General features: G+C 38.2%; 3 protein-coding genes across 3 annotated transcripts in view; 2 read left to right on the forward strand and 1 right to left on the reverse strand.

Moving 5' to 3' along the window:
- The first annotated feature begins 249 nt into the window (after positions 1-249).
- On the forward strand, positions 250-3,951 carry smim8 (small integral membrane protein 8). Its single transcript, XM_059356487.1, has 2 exons — positions 250-486; positions 3,501-3,951. Exons 1-2 carry the CDS (start codon positions 364-366, stop codon positions 3,657-3,659), a joined length of 282 nt encoding a protein of 93 aa, XP_059212470.1. The 5' UTR covers positions 250-363; the 3' UTR covers positions 3,660-3,951.
- Positions 3,952-6,173: 2,222 nt separating this feature from the next.
- On the reverse strand, positions 6,174-15,938 carry ddx51 (DEAD (Asp-Glu-Ala-Asp) box polypeptide 51). The gene is made up of 16 exons (XM_059356545.1): positions 15,676-15,938; positions 14,440-14,777; positions 13,454-13,629; positions 13,210-13,360; positions 12,757-12,902; positions 12,559-12,630; positions 12,372-12,478; positions 11,842-11,950; positions 11,566-11,711; positions 10,756-10,957; positions 9,166-9,281; positions 8,964-9,080; positions 7,828-7,929; positions 7,579-7,642; positions 7,357-7,491; positions 6,174-7,112 (listed from the first exon to the last, which is right to left on the reverse strand). Exons 1-16 carry the CDS (start codon positions 15,696-15,698, stop codon positions 7,095-7,097), a joined length of 2,022 nt encoding a protein of 673 aa, XP_059212528.1. The 5' UTR covers positions 15,699-15,938; the 3' UTR covers positions 6,174-7,094.
- A 256-nt stretch (positions 15,939-16,194) lies between these two features.
- Positions 16,195-23,334, forward strand: part of cenpe (centromere protein E) — a 30,382-nt gene continuing 23,242 nt past the window's right edge. Inside the window, exons 1-17 of the mRNA XM_059356993.1 lie at positions 16,195-16,385; positions 17,968-18,080; positions 18,200-18,289; positions 18,405-18,523; positions 18,613-18,732; positions 19,012-19,093; positions 19,195-19,262; positions 19,539-19,613; positions 19,749-19,800; positions 19,932-20,019; positions 20,228-20,357; positions 20,990-21,109; positions 21,213-21,365; positions 21,453-21,597; positions 21,727-21,820; positions 22,572-22,932; positions 23,044-23,100. Of these exons, the coding sequence (XP_059212976.1) occupies positions 16,330-16,385; positions 17,968-18,080; positions 18,200-18,289; positions 18,405-18,523; positions 18,613-18,732; positions 19,012-19,093; positions 19,195-19,262; positions 19,539-19,613; positions 19,749-19,800; positions 19,932-20,019; positions 20,228-20,357; positions 20,990-21,109; positions 21,213-21,365; positions 21,453-21,597; positions 21,727-21,820; positions 22,572-22,932; positions 23,044-23,100 (1,923 nt within the window). The 5' untranslated portion in view covers positions 16,195-16,329. The remainder of the gene's footprint in view (positions 16,386-17,967; positions 18,081-18,199; positions 18,290-18,404; positions 18,524-18,612; positions 18,733-19,011; positions 19,094-19,194; positions 19,263-19,538; positions 19,614-19,748; positions 19,801-19,931; positions 20,020-20,227; positions 20,358-20,989; positions 21,110-21,212; positions 21,366-21,452; positions 21,598-21,726; positions 21,821-22,571; positions 22,933-23,043; positions 23,101-23,334) is intronic.

Raw genomic sequence — 23,334 nt, forward strand, 5'->3', positions numbered from 1 at the left:
ATGTAATTATTTATATTTGTATTGTAATATGCTATTATTTACACTATTGTTCCCATTTTTCCCGTTAAATAATTTATTCATCTTAATTTTTATTATTATTATTACTTTATTTTTATTTTTCATTTTATTTTATTTTATCAGTATTATCATTTTGTGTCCTTATTTTCCTGTCACTCTACTGCTCCACACTCCAGTCCAGTAGGGGGCGGTAATGCACCTGTACGTTGGTCTCCCAACCGCCAAAAAAAACTCAAAAGAAGAAGAAGTAAACATGGCAGCGTTCATGGACGCAGCATAACTTAGCTTCAGATGCCCCTTTGCCGAGTTTCTCCTGAGAACGGTCTTTTGTAGGGTGGAGCAGACATGTCAGATAAAGAGGTCGGAAAGGAGAGCCCTGGGGGGAAAGGGTACAGGACCCCGGGGCTGAGGAGCGCACAGACCACGACGATGTTCCGAGCTTTCAACCCTGAACTGTTCATAAAACCTGTAAGACTCCGACAGGGCCTCGGTTTAATGTTTACTAAGCAAAGGACGAACGTTGAAAGTTGTTTCTGATTTAAATCAGCGTCGCAGTTCATATCTGCATAGTAGTGGGGCGGATTAGCTGAACAATCGTTCACTTTGTGATAAAAGCATGAAATTTGGTAGATGTGTTGGTGAATATGTTTCAAACAAATCTGGATATTGGGCCACCTCAAAAGCGCCCCCTAGTGGCCATGGCAGGCATTTGTTATACGAATAAATCAATGATGAATAAAAACTGCCCTTTTAATAATACCAACTGGTGATGAATTGTATATTGTTGGAAAGCCTGATTAGTCACCTTTACAACGAGGTACAGCTTGTAAGGATCGTGCATTCATGGAATGGGCAACGGGGCTAAACGTGTGGGTAGCAACCCCCAAAAATGTGCATCCCCTGTGGGGCGGATTAGCTCAATAAATCACAAGAATTGTTTATTTTGTGATAGAAGCACACAATTTGGTGGATGTGTTGGTGGATATGTTTCACACAAATCTGTATATTAGGCCATCGCAAATTCGCCCCCTAGTGGCCATAGCAGTCATTTTCTTCATTAAAATTACAAAAAATATTAAAATTATTTCTTAAAATATTTAAAAAATTTAAACTAAATATACAAACGTAAATTAAAAATGTAAATACACATATTAAATTAACAAAAATCCAGTTAGACACTCTTTCAGTTATTTTTCCTGCCCCACCACAATCGGGCTAGCCATCGAGCTAGCTAGCAAATGCTTCCTGGGACAAGCAGTGCAGTGGACTGTCCATCAAGGTATGTCTAAATATTTTATTTCACCTGTTATAATTATGAATAAAATATGCTATGAACATCATAAAGGCTAAAGAGAAAAACAATCATCATGGGCCTTGGCGGAAAGTAAATTAGCAAGATAGCAAAAATCACTAGATGACTCACTATAAATAATTTATTGATCAAGATCTGACATGAGATGAAAGTGTACCCTTGATTTTTTTGAGCAGTGTACATGGCAGCTAATCCACACTCTCCCGTGAGCATTGATTCCAAACAGTTTCAACTCAGGATACCCTGCTGCAGCACTTGAAGCGAGTTGCCCAGTCTGAGTGAATATTAACATATCTATTGGATCAAATAATCATCTAGTGATATTCTCAATAGCTTTAAATGACTCTTTGACCCAGAAAATGTATATTTTGACACCAAGATTGACCTTCTAAGTGGCTTGGAAGATATAGCATTTCTCGAAGACTTTATATGGCTGCCATCACCGCAATCTTTTTTTTTTTTAAAGATTATTTTTTTGGGCATTTTACATCCTTTATTGAAAGTGAGAGACAGATAGAAAGGGGGTGACAGAGGGGAGGACATGCGGCAAAGGGAGCTCAGGCCGGATTCGAACCCGGCTCCACCGCAGCGAGGACTGTAGCCTCTATACATGGGGCGCCTGTGTAACCCACTACGCTACAGACCACCCCCTATCACTGCAATCTTGATGAAGTGGCTCCTACTAAAAATTGAAACCTATAATGATAGAGAGTATGTGGAAAAAATGTGGTGCTTTTGTCCGGCGTGTCCCCTTTATTTGGCTAAGCCGCCTGACTAAGTCACACACCTCAGTACAAGGATTTTGCCAGAAAGAGTAACCTGCTACAAGTAACCCTAGTAGAATTTTTAAAATGTATGATTTTTTCTCTGTCTAAATGTGTTTTGTTTTTATTGTTGCAGGTCATACAATATTGAAAATTATTTTTTCTTTTTAAGGAGCAACAGAAGAATACAAGCCAAAGAGGAGGCTGTAGCCTGTGAATGGGAATATCAAGACCTAATAAAATGTTATACAAAGTTAATGTTCTTTTCTATTAGACTGTAATAAAGCTTTTGCCACTTTAACATGTCTCTAAATTATATTTGTGGTGCTGAAAACATGAAACAGCAGCTGTAGGGTAGGCAAAGCATTCCACGCCAGTAACCACCGGTGGCCATTTTTAAAAATGGCTGCTTTTAAATGGCCATTTTTAAAAATGGCCGCCACAGCCATCAGAATTTTTTTTTGCGATGGCCCAATATCCAGATTCATTAAACATGTATTCAGCAATGAGTGTACCAAATTTGATGCTTTTATCACAAAATGAACGATTGTTCTGCTAATCCGCCCCACTACACAGGGGATGCACATTTTTGGGGGGTGCTACCCACACGTTTAGCCCTGTTGCTCATTCCATGAATGCACGATCCTTACAAGCTGTACCTCGTTGTAAAGGTGACTAATCAGGCTTTCCAACAATATACAATTCATCACCAGTTGGTATGATTAAAAGGGCAATTTTTATTCATCATTGACTTATTCGTATAACAAATGCCTGCCACGGCCACTAGGGGGCGCTTTTGAGGTGGCCCAATATCCAGATTTGTTTGAAACATATTCACCAACACATCTACCAAATTTCATGCTTTTATCACAAAGTGAACGATTGTTGTAAAATATTGAGCTAATCCGCCCCACTATAGCTAGTATAACATGGAGTCTGTTTTTGAATGATCGTTTCATTTCTAAAATGACTTTACTACATGTCTACAAAAATGTATTCTTAGTCACTTGCTACTTTTTTTTAAATACATATTTTCGTTTGATATAATGCTTATTCAAAGATATGCAGAGGGAACCGGTGTTACTGGTTTCCACTCTAACTGGTTGCCGTACTCGTGTGTGCAGCTGTGTTTTGCCTCAGTTAGCAGATTCGTCACATTTTAAATAAATATATAACTGGCGATTTCCAGGTCGCATCTCCTATCTACTGTGGATAATATTGTTATATAAGTGAACACTACATCACAGCCACCTATAAATAAAAATACATCTCTGACTGGAAAAATCTAACAGTGGCTACTTTTGGGTAAATCGCTATTATTTCACTCAGAATGAAAACGTTTTCAGGCTGCCTGATGCATCTCCTCCAAAGTCTTCACCATAATAGAAATCTGTATTTATTTGCAGAATAAACCAGTGATGGCGTTTGGACTGGTGACCATCACCTTGTGTGTGGGCTACCTGGGCTATATGCACGCAATGAAAGAGAACGACCAGCAGCTATACGAGGCAATCGACAGCGAAGGAGACAAATACATGAGGAGGAAGACTTCAAAATGGGACTGATGGCACAGAATGTGCTATAACATGTTTGTGGATGCTTATGCACTGTAAGGACAGAGTGAATTAAACCTGACTTGGTTGGAAAAGGGACATTTATTAAACATTTCCAATCTGTAAATTATATGAAAAGATGCTAATAAAAGATGTTCACTGATGAACCTGCTTTTCTTTTGGACTGTTGGCCAGATGAAGGAAGGCATTTGAAGATGTCTACCGTGAGCTCTGGGAACTTGTAATGAACACTTCAACTAATTAATGTCGTTCATAATGCTGATTAAAAAATATTGATAAATTACTGGATACAACAAAAAATGTTATTTTCAACCCTATTGTAGGGCTTCACATAATTCCCACCATTGCTCCACCCACCTGAGAGGCCTAATCAGATAATTAGGGCCCGAGCAGGCAACGACCTGCGAGGTCCCTATTGTATTTCCAATGATTATTATTTTTATTTATTTATTTATTTTCTTCTTCCCAAATGATCACATTTTTCACTGCCTGAACATACCCCATAACTCATGAAACTTTAAATATAAGTCAGACATGGTGAAAAATTGTATAATCTATTGTCATCCTGAATTTCCACCACTAGGTGGCGCTATAATAAAGGAAAGTGCGTTTAGGCTAATAACTTCCACATACTTTATCACACATTCAAAAAACGTATATCCATGCGTTCACTTGAGTTGTGCTGAATCTCGTGATATAGGCCACTCCCATTTTATTTTTTTTGAAATGTATATATAAAAACATACATAAAAGCAACAATAAATAAACACCTGTGCAAAGCATAGCAGGGACAAAACTGTTTTTGTGTCTTTTTGTTCTACACCTAGGGATTGTAAACCTACGCCCAGAGGGGAGGAGCTGAAATTCTGTGTGCAATGGATGGGAACTGTCATTTAAAATTGAACCACTAATGCACTGTAATTATTTTGTGTACAAGGTCTCCACGTTGAGCTGTGGCTCACCAATCCGTCTGCTAGACCACTTTACTATTTGGTTGACTTTATTTTTCTATTTGACTTTATGAGAGGTTGCCGTCGGGGTGTGTGCGTTACAGGGGCCACCTAGGGTCCGATCGATAAAACCTAAAGTGTTATCCTCAGGAGGGCATTGACAATAATTGTACCAAGTTTTGTATAATAATGCACAAACTATCCCTTTAATCCTCATACAGTGTCTGAAGGAGGACTCTTAACTGATATGTACAAGTTAGAAGAGGCAGGTAGCAATGGTGGAAAGTAACTATGTACATTTACTCAAGTACTGGACTTAAAGTAAAATTTTGAGGTACTTTTATGTACATTTTATGTAACTTTATACTTCTACTCCACTACATTTTGAGACATATATTGTACTTTTTATTCCTTTACATTTAGCTGACAGCTTTACTTACTTTCAGGTCAAGATTTAAAATGAAAAACATGATACATTTAAAATGATTACCCATTTTTATAAATTAAACCACTTAAATGTTTATTAGGTAGTTAAAATGAGCGGAGTGGAGTCATTTCACAGTGTGGTATTAGTACTTTTACTGAAGTAAAGGATCTGAACACTTCTTCCACCACTGTCTTTTTTACTTCTTTATTTTTTTTCTTTATTTTGTATTATTTTTTTTTTAATTTTTATTATTTTTTCTGGGCTGCGCATGCGCGGCCTTTTTTCGCCTCTGCGCATGCGTGGGTTTCTTCTGAAAAAAGCAGAAGCTCGGAAAGGCCGCGCATGCGCAGAAAAAAATAAATAAAAATAAAATAAATATAAAAAAAAGTAAAAAAAAAAAAAAAGTAAAGAAGTAAAAAAGACAGTGGTGGAAGAAGTGTTCAGATCCTTTACTTCAGTAAAAGTACTAATACCACACTGTGAAATGACTCCACTCCGCTCATTTTAACTACCTAATAAACTTTTAAGTTGTTTAATTTATAAAAATGGGTAATCATTTTAAATGTATCATGTTTTTCATTTTAAATGTTGACCTGAAAAGTAAGTAAAGCTGTCAGCTAAATGTAGAGGAATAAAAAGTACAATATATGTCTCAAAATGTAGTGGAGTAGAAGTATAAAGTTACATAAAAGTACCTCAAAATTTTACTTTAAGTCCAGTACTTGAGTAAATGTACATAGTTACTTTCCACCATTGGCCCGTTCAGTACTGCTTGCAGTCCTAGTTAAGCATTGAAACCACTCTGCGGGTGTGTGTAACCTTTAATATTACAAAGAAATTAATGACTAAAACACTTCTATAATCCAAAACACTACTTGGGTGGTGGAAAAAGACATGAAATATTATAATTGTTTGTGTGGTACTAGGTTAAGCACGTTGTCTTTGTCTATACTTGGGACTTAGATGCAAATCAGATCACATTTTATGACAAAATGAATGCAGAAAAATAGGTCATTTTAAGGGTTCACATACTTTTTCTTGCAACTGTAAATTGGATGATAAACTAAGGATAATCACATGGTGTGCTTATGACCCTGATTTTAAGCCTAATCAATTAGATAGCCAAAGGCATAACAATATTTTATTCAAAAACAGACAAGGGACAATTAGAAAAATTGCAAACAAAATATTTCATTTATATCTGCAACTACGTCATTACTTTGACCAAGTTGTTACCAATGATCCACTAGATAGTCATGGTGCAGTGATGAAAGAAGTGATAGGAGCCTACTTGTTAGAGTCAAACAGAGGAACTATATCCAGTCTGTTGGAGGGTTTCATGACAAATAAAATAACCTGGAGATTTCAAAGGAAGAATGGTACAAATATTGCAACATTCAATGAAAGTGCACCAACTCACATACACAGAGAGAGTTCGGGTGAAAGTGTTTCATTACATTTTTTATTCCCCGCAAAATAAAGCACTTCACAGGAGAGGACTCAAATTGTTAGAGACTTTGTGGAAGCCAGGATGCCATTCATTCATTCATTCATTCATTCATTCATTCATTCATTCATTCATTCATTCATTATCCTTAACCACTTTAAGTGGCGGGGGGCTGGAGCCGATCCCAGCTGACATTGGGCGAGAGGCGGGGTTCAAATGGACAGGTCTCCAGACTATCACAGGACTGACATATATAGACAGACAATCGTGCTCTCATTCACTCCTACGGGCAATTTAGAGTCACCGAGTAAACCTAAGTTCATGTTTTCAGACTGTGGGAGGAAGCCGGAGACACGGGGAGAACATGAAAACTCCACACAGAAGACCCACAGGATGGAGCCTAACCGGCGACACTCTTGCTGTGATGCTAACCATTATACCATCGTGTAGCCTGCCAGGATGCCAATCACTGGCATATATTTTGGGAATGTCCAGTAATAAAACATACCTGGTTAGACATACACAAAACATTGGGAAAAAAATCGATGTGGTCTTTATAAGGCACAGATGTCAGCTCAGAGGAGAATGTCAGTGCTGCTCCATTAATTGGTTTTCTCATCCTGTAGAGACAAACAAGACTAAGTACTTGTAGACAAACAGTAATTAGTCATTCATGCCTTATTTTGAGTTTGTGCATATAGTGAAGTGCATGAAAATGAATAATACTCATTGTCATCAGTTGATGATTAAAGAATAGTTCATTAAACCGTACTCAAGTTGTCATAATATAATGCCAGATATGCATAAAGACCTGTTAAAGTAAAGGACATTCAGTCTATTTAAACCATTTGTTTGAGATGGTACCTTGATAATGTTAGCCAGCTCCTTCAGTGATTCTTCATATCGGGCTTCCATACCCTTCAGGTTCTCTGGTTTAATAATTTGCTTTTTAATCCCGGGTGTTCCTGCTTCCATCACCATCTGAAGGAAGTTCTTCTCCTGAGGTTGAAAACAAAAATCGTCATACATCTGTCCGTCCCTCATCCATATTTAATGATGTTTATTTGTGTTATAGAAGTGTTTCACCTGTACTCCTAGCAGAAAGGTGAAGGCCAGGCCTGCTTTCCCAGCTCTTGCTGTTCTTCCAATCCTAAACAAAAATAAATAAATAAGAAAAGGACAAAGTCTCATCTAGAATACAATACAATGGAGCCACACTGGACAATGTGGCGGATCACCCGTAAACCTGTTTTTTTTTTTGGCAAAAACATCCTTATACACATTAGAAAAAATTGGACAGCAGATGTTTACATATACATTTTATGGTCAGCTCACCTGTGAATGTACGTCCTGATGTACTGTGGTGCATCATAATTCACCACACATTTGACCCCACTGATGTCGATGCCTCTGGCAGCTGCATCTGTGCTGATCAACCTGTGGGATGCAACCTTAGTTCCATTAATTGCTCATCAAAGATCACACTGCAGGAATTTATAGGTTGTCAGGTAAATACATATGTACAGATTAGGGTTGTCACGATACTAAAATTTTCAACTCGATACCGATACTCAGAAAAATATTCGATACCATTTTCGATACCACAAGGATAAAAACAAAGACCCCAAAATTTAACAGAAGTATTTTTTATCAACAAGAAAAATGCAAAATGTAAAAATTAAAAGAACCACAGGTTAAATATTTATAATAAAAAACAGTTGTGCAAAAAGAAACTGCAACTATGATAACAAGCTTCAGGTCTGAGGTAGTGCACAAAATAAATAAATACAATAAACAATAAGAATAAGAACACTATTTTGAGGTTGTATGCTGTGCACAATATTAGGCAAGCTTGATAATTAATAACAATAACTTAACTTAAGTGTTCCTTCCTTGGCTATGCTTTACACACATAACAATAAACTAAATCGATACTTTTGAAAATGAATATCGTATCCGGATACAACGTTTTAGTATCGATACTTTTTTGAGTATCGATACTTTTGACAACCCTAGTACAGATATACATTAGGAGAGTACTTATACTGTATTTGCTTTGTTAGGCCCAAGATCAAAATGACTACTTTGCTCCCCAGGTAAGGATATATTGCTAGACTCTTGCAATACCTGTTGATAAATCACATAGTAGCACTCTCTGAGTGAGTGTAAAGTGAGTATAAACTCCGACTTGACTGATTTGCAGTTATTTTAGTTTTGACTATTGTATTCGTTTGAATAATAGGTTGGGCCCTAGGATGCGTCGTTATCTTTCTAAAGTATGTGAAGTATATAGAAGGCCTCTGTGCATTTGAAATTAAATATCTGAAGACCTTTGCTGTACCGGAATATAGATATGAATTTGAAATTAAATTTCTGATGATTATCTGTACTTAAATACAGACATTCAAAAGATGTATCTTGAATATATTATTCTCAAACACAGCTGTGTGCATATAGGTACACTGACTCACAGCTGGATCTTTCCTTGTTCCAGTTCCTTCAGTGTCTTCTTTCGCTCAGCAGGAGAGAGACGGGAGGAGAACTCAGCAGCTTGAATTCCACCAAAGAGCTGCACCAGTAGATAAAGTCTGAGGAGGAAAGAACAGTGATGCCACAAAGAAAATGTGTACAAAAATGAGCTTAATGAGTTGAAACAATGTTGCTTTCTCCAACCTGTGTGCAGTCTCTCTGGAGTTGGTGAAACAGAGGATGGGGTAGAGCTTCATGCGCAGGATGAAGTGGAGGATGAGGAGGGGCTTTTTTCTTAACGTACAGGGCACATAATATTCCTAAAAACATAAAGAGGCAGTCATTTACAAAGTGACCCAAGTCTTCTTACAGCAAAAAGTTCTCCTCGAACAGAAAGCATTGTTGGTTAAACATTTGCTCCTATGATTGATCCGACTTCACTTTGAGCACCCTGAGTTCTTCCTGAACGCCTAAGAAAAATGCAGAAATTGTCTTTTTAGAGTCATCAGAAGAAACTGGTACATCTGCTTTACTCCATAAATGTTCCCACCTTTTTACCATGGCAGTCTATGAGGCTGTGGGTGCGTGTTGGTGGAGCATCTGTGTGTCCCAAACTATAACTCTGACAGCTTTAGCAGTCCAATGTGAGTGAGAAGACCAATTTTCCTACGTTTCGATGTATAAATTATTTCTGTAGAGTGGTATCTGAGGCCTCGAGCACAGTTTCCAAAAATGCTTTTCAATTTTTTTTCTCTCCCTCTGCATTTTTTATCAGATCCCTATATTCAGATTCCTGTCCATTCCTGATACACGCCACAGTACCAGTGTCGTCCAAGTACTTCTGGATGTTGCAGGACTCAGAGTTATATTTGTAGTCTGCTGTGTACAGCGTGAACAGGAATGGAGCCAGAACAGTCCCTTGTGGAGCCCCTGTGCTGTTCATTAATGTCCCAGAAACACAGTTCCCCAACCTGACATACTGTGGTCTTCCTGTCAGGTAATCTGTGATCCAGGAGATTGAGGAAAGATCCACTCCCATCTCTGTGAGCTTGTTTTTAAGTATGTTGGGTTGGATGGTGTTGAATGCGCTTGAAAAACCAAAGAACATGATTCTCACATAAGCACCAGTTTCCTCCAGATGAGCAAGGGCACGGTACGTGTACGAATAGTACATAGTGTGCTCTTTCAAGCACACTAAATTAATAAGCAATGCCCAAAAGGCTTAAAGACAAAACTTGCTCAAGTACTACTATAACCATTAAGTCTGGGACGACTACGTTTTTATGTTCTCTACACCAATTTCACATTCACCCCACCCCAAACACCTGCTGGGTGCTGTGCCTCAGCCTAAGAATGGCCTGTAAAGACCCTGAAAACCACTTTACAGAGTAGGCTGCAATAATAAAATGCATTGTGATTAACTCATGAGCCTATATACATAACTCTGTATCATCATGTCATTGAATATTATTACTTTTTTCATGCAGTTATTGTTTTCTACATTCATAATAAGTTTGTTTTTGTTTTTTAGTTAGTAACTACAATATCACATCTGTATTGCAAAAAAAAAAGTGGGTCACAGAAGTCTGCACACTAAGTGGACTTTTTGGAAGTCTGCGGAAGGCCCCTTGTGGACTGGATAAATTGTGGATTCGACTTCCCAGAATGCGCCCATTAAGTATGCAAATGCAGTGAAGTGGAGACATTTGGATTTAGCTATTGTCCGAAAACAAAGTGTTCTGCACTTCCATGTATGCCTGCACACCTTCCTGATGGTCAAAGGTAATTTCTTACCGTCAGACCTTCGGGGAAGTTAAAGCGACCTTCTTGCTGGATGGGGTCTGCTGGCGTGCTGCTGCTGCTGGTATTGGAGTTACTGTGGATGGAGCTGAAGAGTCTGGGCTGGTGGAGGCCCAGTTGCTGCAGCTTTTCTGGATTCTGTGTCAGAGTGGCAGAAAACAGCAGCTTCTGCAGCGGCATCTGAGGTGGAGACAGACTGAGAAAGGAAACAGATAGTTTCTTAAACTTTCAATTTATTTTGCTATTTTAAAGCTATATCCAGTTCATATTTTCCAGTACACTGCCCTCTAAGTGACATGGACTCACAAGTAGTTGGTTTATTACACGAAATAATTCTAAAGTAGTTAAGTTCATGGTGGTTTGACTTCTGCCCCCCTCATGTATGTAAATTGGGTTTACAAAAAATCTGAAACAGGATGGTTGCCAGGGCCAGTGAAGCCAGAAAAGTGTTCACAGTTGAAGCAACTTAATGTCAGGATTGCTTTTCCTCAAGAAACCCAAACAAAAAACATGAGAAAGACTCAATATTATGCAGTCCAGCACAACACCAACTTTGACCTCAATAACAGAGATATATTTAAGACACCTCTCCAAGAATTAGAAAAAAATTTGTGTCACATTTGCTATTCCTTATCTTGATGAAATGTTGAATATTTAACACAAGTTACATATGAAGGGATTGTGTTCATAAAGAAAAATACATGCTTGAAAAATTTCAATTTCATCTCTATCCATCGAAAAAAAAAATGTTTTGAATGAAAGATGAAAAAAAAAGAAACGTTTGGAGGAGGAATACAGGCTCACCTGGCTGCTGTGACATATGCTGGCTCAGTCCGCATGAAGATGGACTTGTCTTCTGGTCCACCTCCTGAGCTGTACACCGCCTTCACCACCTGACTGAGCCAAGACTGGTGCATGCTGTCAATCATCCTGTCAGCCTCATCAATAATCTGGAATAGATGAGACAATCAAAGCAAAATAAACCAATAGTAGATGATGGGCAGCAGGCTTCATTGTCAGTCGTATCTACTGTTCTTTATCAATATATTGGTCCAAGTTATACAGGTTTTAAGAACTCACAAGAAACCTTAGGTGTTCCAGACTAAAGCCTGAATTCTTGTTGATGTGATCAACCAGTCGACCTGGAGTGGCCACAACAATGTCTGCTAAACTGCGTCTCGTGCCCCATCTGGAAAAAAAAAAGTTTAACATCAGAACTAAAATAAAAGAGGTGCTATTGTGAGAATTATCAATGAAAGGTACCTAAAACCTAAAGTATTCATTGTACAGAACAGCTTCCTACTATGCAGGATCCATCAGCCAAACTGACTGTTTTTCCAAGCTGATTACCCAAATGTGTCTGTAATAATGGCTTTGATTCTATAGAGTCTGAATAAATGATTCAGAATCATCTTTATTGCCAGGTACGGGTGGACATACTAGGAATTTGACTCTGGATTGCTTCCTCTTATATAAAAACATAGAAAAATACATGGCCACGGGTTACGAAAAAGGGGCCTTATGCCTTGCTTATACAATCATATAATATCCAGTCTCATGTCTCCTCAACAGCAGCTGAAGCACACCCATTATTATGAAGCTTCACTCACCTGTGCTCTGAGAGTAGAGCCTGCTCTGCAGCAAAAGACTTTTGACCAGCCAGCATCACCACTTTCAGAGTGGTTCCCTCAGAATATGATGTAAACACTTTGCAAACCTGTACAGAAGAACATGTTAATCTAAAGTGCAAGACTTACTAGATTATGTTATCCACACTTTGTTTGGAAAGATTCTAACCTGCTGGGCGAGCTCTTTTGTCGGCAATACGGCCAAAGCCCGGACTTGACACACCACTCGTTCCATCAGCACCTTATGGTAGAGAAGATCTTTACTTAATCCGGAGATACTTTCTATATATTCCCTCTTCATGCATACACATGCAGTAATGCCTAAAGATATGAATGAATTGAACAAGGGTGATGGTGGGAGGCTCACCTGTATGACAGGTATGACAAATGCAAGAGTCTTGCCACTGCCAGTTGGTGCAGACACACAAATATCTCTAGGCTTGTAGCCACCTTGTCCAATCAGCATCCCCTGCTGAGCACTCTCCAAGATGGCTGGGATAACCTCTGCTTGCACTGTGAAACATTGACAGTATTCTTTCTTATTTATAAGATGTATGCACAATATACCAAATGTTCGCAAACTTTTTTCAATCACAACATCTCTTCACAGGGAATGTTTTCACCCCCACACAACTCATGCACCCTTCTAAGCTATACAGACAACATAGATGTCTGATTTATTATAATTGAGCAAACAACATTGATGTAACATGTGACATATGAACTAACATCAATATTGAGTGAAATAATACAGGCCTATTCTTGATCATTTGAAACTTTGGAGATCAGTGACACAGATAAACACAGCCTGTGTCGTTACCTGGGAAAAGGTGCTGAATTGCATTATTTTGTAGTTTTTTCACAAGCAGAGCAGAAAGTCCTGGGATGTCTGAGATGGGGACCAGGTTGCTTTTAATGTCTCTGTGAATGACATCAGGCTGAGCGAGCCACGGAGGCAGGACTCTGTGCACCTATACAAAGAAGAATACACACATTTTACACATATTGTCCGCAGAGGATGAATACGAATGATATTGTTGAGCATCATCAACACATTACTGTACCTTTTGGACAGGTTTGTTCTCAAATCCTCCCAGAACTGTGAATCCAGTTAGAGCAGTGGTTTGTTTTAGTGTGACATTTTCTGTCTCAGTTTTCTCCACTTCTCCTTCTTCTCCTGTGTCCTTCTGTTCATCTCTCACAGTCACAGAAGTGTCTGAAAGGCCTTTAAAAGAACTACCTAAAATCAAAAGACAGAAAAAAATAAATCATCTGAGGCATATGTTTGTTGTGTAGGTATCATGTACATTTCAAAAGCAACATCACAATTTGACAAGGCCATAACTAAACTAGTGCTGTGACGGTTAAAATCACTAATTAGAATCTACTTTCAAATGTTATAGTAAAGGCTACAGTTAAACCCGTCACAACAACTACAATGCTGACATAAAATAATCTCCTCAAAACTGATAGTGTCCATATATTGTACAATACTGTCTATTGTGTTTATATGCATGTTTGTTTCCACAAGAATATGAACATTTTAGCCAACATGATGCCATAAACAGCAGTTTTCCCAGCCATTATAAGCCGTGAGTGCAACATCTAAACCTTTTTTTCACAGCATCTAGGCCGAATGAAAAAAATATATACTGGGACACGTTGATTATTGCCACTTAAAGTTGTTATAGTACGAGTGGTTCTTAAATGGGGCCCAGTGAGCTGAAAGACACTTGGATAATGTAATAAAATGGATAGTTCCATTTTATTCCATTCCATCCGTTGATTATGATTCGCTGAGCCTTTTCGAAGATGTTTCTCAGTACTGCTGTGCCAAACAAATTCTTACAAAATCTCAGAATATTGATTTCCTAGGGGCGCTTAGCGTGGATACATGGTTAAAAAAGATGGATGGCGACCTGTCCAGGGTGTACCCCTCACCCTCTCGCCGTCAGCTAGGATAGGCTCCAGCCCCCCGTGACCTGGGTGCAGTTAAGCGGTTAAGGATAATGAATTGCCAACGTGAGTCTATGCCAGAACAAGCACACACCTGGCTGATCCTTTTTATTTTTCCGTTTCTCATTTGGACCTGTCTTGCTCTTCTTTTCCTCCAGGACAGGCTCATCACTGTTAGCAGAGTCTGCAACAAACAAAGGTCCTACTTCTGATTTCCTCTTTTTATGGTGTTGATGCTCTTGACTGTCATCCTTGTCAGCTTTTCTTTTTTTTTTAATATTCTGCTGTTCCATCCATTCTTTAGGCGGTGGTGTTCTCTGTACTGCCAGACTCTGCTTTTGCTTTTCTTTTGCCTTCTGCTGAAGTTTAGCCAGTAACGCCTTTGAACGAGACTCCTTTGAATCATTCCCATTTTCCTCTTCTCCAAGATACCTGTGAGCAACATGACAGAATTTAGTCTGTAACAAATTCTTCATAAGCACAGCACGACAGTATTTTGTCAATTTAGAAGTTTGTGACCTTAGAAAACACTTTTCCTCAATATGTTTTTTATGTTATTCCAGTGTGAGGCAGCTTCCGGTGCAGTCTCCACTATCATAACAAACTTTTTGTTGTCTCTTAAATACGGAAGCCGAGAACGGCCATGGATTTTTTTATGCACCAATATCTCGTGATAACGACTTATTTCTTTATCTCGATGTAACAAAGATCCCCTTCTCATGATATCGAATTAAATAAACTTAGGCATTAAGGCTTAATTAGGCTGTTTTGAGGGAAGTGCCTGAAGCACGATACAAAGGGATGCAACATGCAGCAAATATTGAGCAAAATGCAGCATAAACAAAATATTTGACCTTGTTAGTTAACAACAAATGTCTGTAAAACATAATGGGAGTATACATATGTGCAGACTTGGGTTAAACACTGTAAATATAAGGTCTGATGGAATCATATTGTGAAGAGACACATGGCTACTTAATATTCGGGGAACTAGCTGTCAGCGGCTCACTTCAAGTTTAATTGCACGTAAAGGCTATATTGTAACGTTAGTTGTCAAGTCAGATGCGTGTGTGTGTGTCTGCGAGACTGTCAACATTTCTTCGATTTGTCAGAGGAGCTGCGAGGTGAGCCTCCAACGGAAGCAGCCTCACACTGGAGGTTCGCAGCCAGACCCTCTTAGTGGATTTTGATACAATATACATTGCGTTAACCGCCTCTGAAATACTGTATTGACCAATTAAAGATAATTTTACTGCTTACTAGTTTTACTGTCTGATGTGAAATTCCTAAAAAGGAAACCATGTGAGCTAGTAGAGGGAAAAAAGCCTACCTGTTTACAAGAAACAGAGACATTTCAGCAACAAGATGAAACGCTATAAGAAAGTTCTCCTTTTCAGCTACTGCCGCTTTTGGAAATTAAAAGTACCGAAACAGCTTACGAATGATAACAGCTCTGTTGCGTTTAATCACTGTAAACGCTTAGCTTCTACTCGACCACAAAATAAACAATGTTTACAAGTGTTGTACATTCCCCATGCTGTTTCCACATTGTAATAAGACGCGATATGATGACGTCAGTCATGCCAGTCGCTTTCTAACTCGTCACCAGTCGGACGCTACCATATTAACTTTATTTTTGTGGTGCAAAAAAAAATCAAATAAAAAAAATGTAAATTTATTTCGGAGTCAGTTGACCATATATCCTAAGGTTGATAAACGCTTTAATACATGTTAAGAACAATCGCAGCTAAAAACTTAACTAAGCCGTTTTTTCCCCACCGCCACCCCACAGTCATCTGTCGCCCGGAGACCTTCAACCAATCAGATCAAAGCTGCAATATTCAAACCTGAGCAAAGGGAGTCAGTCAACTCTACGCCCTCGCGACGCGACGGTTGTTGAAAACTGTTGTAGTTTATGTGATATGTTTGGTTTATAAACTGTGATAGTTTATGTTATATGTTTGGTTGGTGACAGAAGGCGAAAATGACAGAAGAGTCGGCTGTTAAAGTCTGTGTTCGAGTGCGTCCGCTGATTGCAAGGTAAGTTTTGTGCCAACATCTTACTTTAGTAAGTTGCCATGGTAATGCTAACCGTGAAAGTGACGTTAACGTTAAATTAAAGTTAATAATCGGAAGAGGCTGTTTGCCAAAGTTCGGACGTTAATGGCGAATCTTTGTTCCATTTAAAAATAATTGAGCATCTAGCATTATAGTTAGGCGGTTACACTCATTGTATGTTATAACCACAGTAAGCGCTGTACTAAAATAACTTAAATAAATAAAATGACTTAAATTATTTAGCTTTAAAGAAAATATTATAAGATTGTACCGTGTAAGCGTTAACGTCAATGTAAGTTACTCTGTTGTCTGAATTTGAATGGTAGTTAGAAACACAATGATTTAGGTGTCGAGATGGCGCCCTTGCTTTGCCCTGGTTTATGTCTGTTTAGCAAACTATAGATAGGGAAGGAAGTGTCCTCAATTTTCACAAAAAATAAGTAAGCAACCACTTTCAAAGCATCCAAAATTAATTTAACAACACCTATTCCCAGCAGCAAAAATGTATTGAACTGATAGAGCCATCACAGAGAAAGACAAGACACAAACAATTGCCCAGTTGCCCATATGGTTAATCCAGCCTTGATCCTAACTGTCATTGTCATAACGCAACATCTACGACTATAACGTGAGATGAGTGCATACTATAATAATATTCTAATTGACTCACTGAAATCTGTCAGTAACTTCTCCCATGCAGTAACCTTAAATGATGACATTGCCCTAAAGTTCACAAGATTGAAGTTACACTTATTATCATACTTCTCGCCAATGATCAACGTTACATTTCCACCTGAGAGAGGAAGACTCCTCCAAAACAGAAAGGAGATTTATTGACATAAGTTGTCCCTTTAGTGGTATATTGAACTGGTGTATATCAGAATAGTTCTGGTTTTAAAAGGAGCTAAATTTACATTTAAGTTATGTTGAAAGTATGTACTTTTTTGATATTAGAAGACACAGAGATTTGAGTTATCGAATATTTCCATAATGTTACTAGTGTATATAGCTTAACTTCATATTTATAAATACAATTCCATGGCAAAAAAAATAAATTATTATTGTATGGAAAGGTCAAACAATACACAGATTGTTTATTTCTCTACAAATCCAGATTTAAGAAATAGTCTCTCTGTACACTTTGTAATGATGTACCTGTATTGTACAATTATGTTCTACTATGTTGTTTCAACAAGATGAAGAGAATGGTCTTTCAGTGATGAAAAATATGAATGGTTGGAATAGGTAAAAACTGGTAAAAAACTAATTAAGGGGTTTTCTTTTATGCTGTAAGAAAATCTGAGTTTATTGCGTTTAAGAAGCAAGACCATCATCTGTGATCTTGACGACGTATGTTTAGACTTTTCAGTACTAATTGGGTATGATATTATGATATACATTTTGTTTCATCTGAACTTCTGAAACTTATAAAATCATCAGGGACGTTTAAGCAATTCATTCACAACTTAATTCTCACAGAGCAACGATAAACATTGTCTCTTGGCGGTGTTGTTGAGTCTGTTAATGATCCCACATATATCTTGATTGTGTGTCTTTGTTACAGGGAAGAAAGTGCCGCATCAGAGGACGCAGAGCCTGTCCAGTTCTTTTGGAAAGCTGATAAGAAATCTGTTTATCAGATCAATGATGGAAATTCCACAAAGAGCTTTAGTTTTGGTAAGTATTGCAGCATGTTCAAAGTTAAGACATGTTTCTACATGAGTCACCAGATGACTCTTTGAGGTAAATTGCAACGAGTCATAGAAACAAAAAAGATGCTTCTCTGTTGTTCACAGATCGAGTGTTCACAGAAGTTGAAACTACCAATCATCTATACCAAGACATCGCCAAGCCTCTGGTTGTTTCATCTGTTGAGGGATACAATGGTATGTAATGGAAACTAAATGCAGTGAGACCTTTCTTGCATTAGTGTTGCTCCTTACACTCACTGTAGCATAGTGCTAATGGTGTGCGTGTATTTATTCTTTGTTTGATCTACAGGAACCATATTTGCTTACGGGCAGACATCTTCTGGAAAAACATTTACAATGATGGGAAGTGACCATATTCATGGAGTGATACCTTTGGCTGTGGAGGATGTCTTCCAAACCATAAAAAATGTAAGAGTTATATCACGTTTCAAACATGCCCCAGTTTGTTGTGCAAAACCTCCTTTATTCTAACCAATGTCATCTCTTTTGCCTAAAAGTGCCCAAAGAAGGAGTTCCTTCTTCGGGTTTCTTACATGGAAATCTACAACGAGACTGTAAGTGATCTGCTTGTGGACAGCTGGAAGCGAAAGCCACTAGAAGTCCGAGAAACAATCAATGTAAGTGGGATATTTAGAAGTTTAGGGTTTCACAGGATTTTAGTCAAATATGAATAACAAGGTACTTCTATTTTGTTTTGTATGTAATACTTTTTTTAATGTTTAACAATCTGAGTTAAAAGCAGAAGCTTTAGAAAAATGTACATGAATTTCAGAATTTGGTTTTAATGACTCGAAGAAATTCAATTCAAGATTTCTTCAAAGCACTGAATGCCACAAATCCTGAAAAAATATATTTTCCTGTTTTATGATTGTGATTGCACCTTGAAAACCATGCAGAAAAACATCTATGTGGCTGACCTGACTGAGGAACTGGTTACAACCTCTGCACAAGCCCTTGCCTGGATTAGGAAAGGAGAAAGTAAGATCTGAGATAATGGAACATGAGAATGATTTCTACAGGATTTATACTGCAGACTGAGTGCAACAACTAATGTGTCTCTGAATTATCTGCCTCTGTAGAGAACCGTCACTATGGGAAGACCAAAATGAACGAGCGGAGCAGTCGCTCGCACACAATTTTCCGAATGGTAAGAAACACCAAATGTATGCAGGCAAGTCAAAACTACTCTATAAAGAGTGGTGTGGCTGGAGGGTTTTGTTTCAACCAAACGAGCACACCTCATTTAAGTAATCAACTGTTTTAAGACTTGGATAAGTTGATTAAACAGGTCACAGTCCTGCTTGTTGAAATAAAAACATGTATCCACACAATCTATGGAATAGTTTGGACTTAACCTATGTACAGTAATAACAAGTAGGATGCTGGGGAAATCTGGATTGTTCATTCTTTTAATTCTTCTTAGATACTTGAAAGCAGAGAAAGGAGCGACCCAGCATCAGGGGAAAATGCTGATGGAGCTATCATTGTGTCTCATTTGGTAAGCTAGCTTCTTTCATTATTGCCTTGATATCTATCTTTCTGTTAACTCTGTTGTTTGTCTTGTTGCCTGTATTATTCTTGGTGTTTTATAATAATTTGTTTACTAGAAATTTGATTTTGCTTAATTTTTCAGAATTTAGTTGATCTAGCTGGATCTGAGCGGGCAAGTCAAACAGGAGCTGAAGGTAACATGGATAGAGAATTTAGGTTACTAATTAAAGCCTCATGAAATGCATACTAGGCCTCATCCTATATTAGAGTTTACTCTACAGTGTACAGTTAGCTCACAGTAATCTATTTTGTCTTGGTATTGTAGGCACCCGTTTTAAAGAAGGATGCAATATCAATCGCAGCCTGTTCACACTTGGCCAAGTCATCAAGAAACTGACTGACGAAAGCCAGAAGTAAGTAAAAAATGGACTTGACATGGCTATTCAGCTTGTGTTACAAAACTGTTAATTGAGGAATAAGGAATACATTTTAAAATGATGAATTAATAGACTGTTGAACATTAATTCCAGCTACTTTGATTATTTCTAAAAGCGCTATATAAACCTGATAATTTTTGTTATAAGGTGCTGACATTTGGTAAATACTATCCTCTCTTTTCAGGGGTTTCACCAACTACAGGGACAGTAAGCTGACCCGCATCCTGCAGAACTCTTTGGGTGGAAACGCTAAAACGGTCATCATCTGCACCATCACTCCGGTCGCTCTAGATGAGACCCTCAGCACTCTGCAGGTTGGGGAAATATGCAGATTTCTGTCTTGCACACCTTAAACCTCTAAAATCTGAATATGAAAAGATACTGTATAGTGTAATACTAAATGGCATGATACATGATACAGTACAGGCCAAAAGTTTGGACACACACCTTCTCATTCAATGCGTTATCTTTATTTTCATGACTATTTACATTGTAGATTCTCACTGAAGGCATCAAAACTATGAATGAACACATATGGAATTATGTACTTAACAAAAAGTGTGAAATAACTGAAAACATGTCTTGTATTTTAGATTCCTCAAAGTAACCACCCTTTGCTTACTAGAATATAAGACATGCTTTCAGTTATTTCACACTTTTTTGTTAAGTACATAATTCCACATGTGTTCATTAATAGTTTTGATGAATTTACAATGTCAATAGTCATGAAAATAAAGGAAACGCATTGAATGAGAAGGTGTGTCCAAACTTTTGGCCTGTACTGTATATGGATAGCTACTTCCCCTGTACATTTATGCAAGTTAAAATACTGCTATTCAGGCGTCATCCATCCGGAAAGTGCGGATATATGAGACTTTAAAACCTGAACTATATGAGGCTGGGAAAACAAAGAAGATAATTTTTCACAATTTTTTTTTTGTATTAGTTTGCCAGCACTGCAAAGAAAATGAAGAATGACCCTCATGTGACAGAGGTTTCTGATGACGGAGCGCTGCTCAAAAGGTATCGCAATGAAATTGTAGACCTCAAGCGACGACTTCATGAGGCAAGTGTAATTTCTCTTTCTTTCTTTTTTTCCTTCATGTTTACTGCAAATCCCATTATAGCTGCACTTCCTACCCACTGACATGTGGATGACCTCCCTACAGGTTTCTTCAGTCACACAGACCACAGCGACAGAGAAGAAGCAACTCTCCCAGCTGCTCCAAGAAAAGGATCAGCTCCAACGAGAACAAGAGGATAGGATCAGAAACCTAACCAAACTGCTGGTCACCAGCTCAAACCTGGTTCCTGTTCAAAAGGTAAATAGGACACAAAATAATGCCGTAGTTGTAGTTCAGCTTTCTTTACAATATCATAGTTTTAATGATTTTTGTTCTGCTATTCAGATGCCAAAACGCAGGGTTACATGGGGAGGAAAGATGCTCCGCTTTGCCCGTCTGTCTGAATGTGATGGCGGTTCATCTGACCTTAGTTTCGCAGAATCTTTCAATCGGAAGAGAAAAGGCTCCAACCTAACACAGCTGTGTGAAGGTAAGGACGAGCACATAAAATAAAAAAAGTATCTGCCTACATTTAATCATAATTTATCTATAATTCCCATTCCATGCATAAACTGCACCTTGATAATTAGTTTAATGCATACATGGTACGTTTTAACAGATGATGATGACTTTGACTCTCACTGGGAGATTCCTGACGAGCCTTCAGATGAAATGGACATGAGTTCTGTGACTGATCGAAGGTTTGGAGACAGGTGAATGGCTAGTACAGTTATAGCAGTTTTCATCTGAACACATTTATCTAGTGATGTGCCAATGGAGCCTCATGTATAACTTTCTTTATTTTCTGACCCCTTTAGATGGTACTCTTGATTAATACAAAAATTATCAAGCTATGGTAATTGAGTGTGTTTTATAAAATAAAGAAAATGGTTCATGAGGCTTCATTGGCACATCACTACAATCTAAGTTGTATGGTTCCCATAATTGTTTTTAATTATCCTAATTTATAGTGTTCATTTTTGTTCTGACAAAAAAAAACAATGTCATGAACAAATTTGATATTTCAGCGCCTCTTTTTATTGTATTTGCAAACATTTCTAAAATCCTCTATTCACTTTGTCATTATTGTTTTTTTAGAAAAGATTATCAATGGGCCTATGACGGTCTACTCAGCAGTCGATATGTAAAATTGATTAAAGTATCAGGGTCACCCTCATGTGCCGCCCTAACATTCCACTTCAAGTTACTGAAAGTATTTTTACATTATTCATAATTCATGCCCCCTGGGCTCCTTCATTCTCATGAACCCCTAAATGGTGACATAATTTCACATAATGTGTGCTTTTTCAGTGTGGGGCTTATTCTGTATTGTAAATGTATACTGTTTGTAAGCTCAAGTCTCGGGCTACTGTATGTTACAAAACCCTGGTTTTTGTAAGAAGTTCACAATTGTTCAGCCTAGTAGTCGTCATCCATTAATTTCTTGTTTGTTCCTTTTCCCAGTCCCAAAGACTTTGTGTCTCCAGACTCTATGCGAGAGCTTTCAGGAAAAATGTCCAACCTGGAGGCCCAGCTGGAAATGGAGAGTCAACAGAAAGAGGAAGCCATGGCAAAGGTAGAAACATTAGATGGCAGAGTGGCAGAGCTGGAACTGCAGCTGAAAACAGAGGCCCAACAGAAAGAGGAGGCCTGGGAGAAAATGAAGACAGCAGAACTGAGGGTAGTCGAGCTGGACCTGCAGCTGCAAATAGAGGCCCAACAGAAACAGGAGACCATAGAAAATATGAAGATGCTGGACTTAAGAGTGGTTGATCTGGAGAGTCAACTGGAACAACAGAGCCACACTCAGAGTGATTCTGAACAGGTATGATGTGTTTAAATAAACCTGCTCTCGTATAAAAGTAAGAGGATAAATCTTCAGTTACACATGAGAGTAGCACCTTACCCACTCTGATTTTCACATCTTGTTTTCCAGATGAGAAGAGAGTTTGCAGAGACCATCCAGTTATGTGAAACTCTGGCTTCAGAGAAGGTAATGCTTGATGTGACAATTACTCATCCCACAACTTGGCTTGTTTTGCATTTGAAAGCAGGGAATCTGCTTGTATCTGTATGTTTTGTTATTTTCTGTCTTGTGATTGAAAGGATCCATTCCCCTTACAAGGTATTAAATAAACCAAAAGCATGATTTATTGACAGTTAAGGAAATCCAAATCCAATCACTTAATTCAAGACCAGGATAATGTAGGACTTTTCCCAGAAAGAC

The sequence above is a fragment of the Centropristis striata genome, chromosome 18, assembly GCF_030273125.1.
Source record: "Centropristis striata isolate RG_2023a ecotype Rhode Island chromosome 18, C.striata_1.0, whole genome shotgun sequence".
NCBI classification, from domain to species: Eukaryota; Metazoa; Chordata; class Actinopteri; order Perciformes; family Serranidae; genus Centropristis; species Centropristis striata.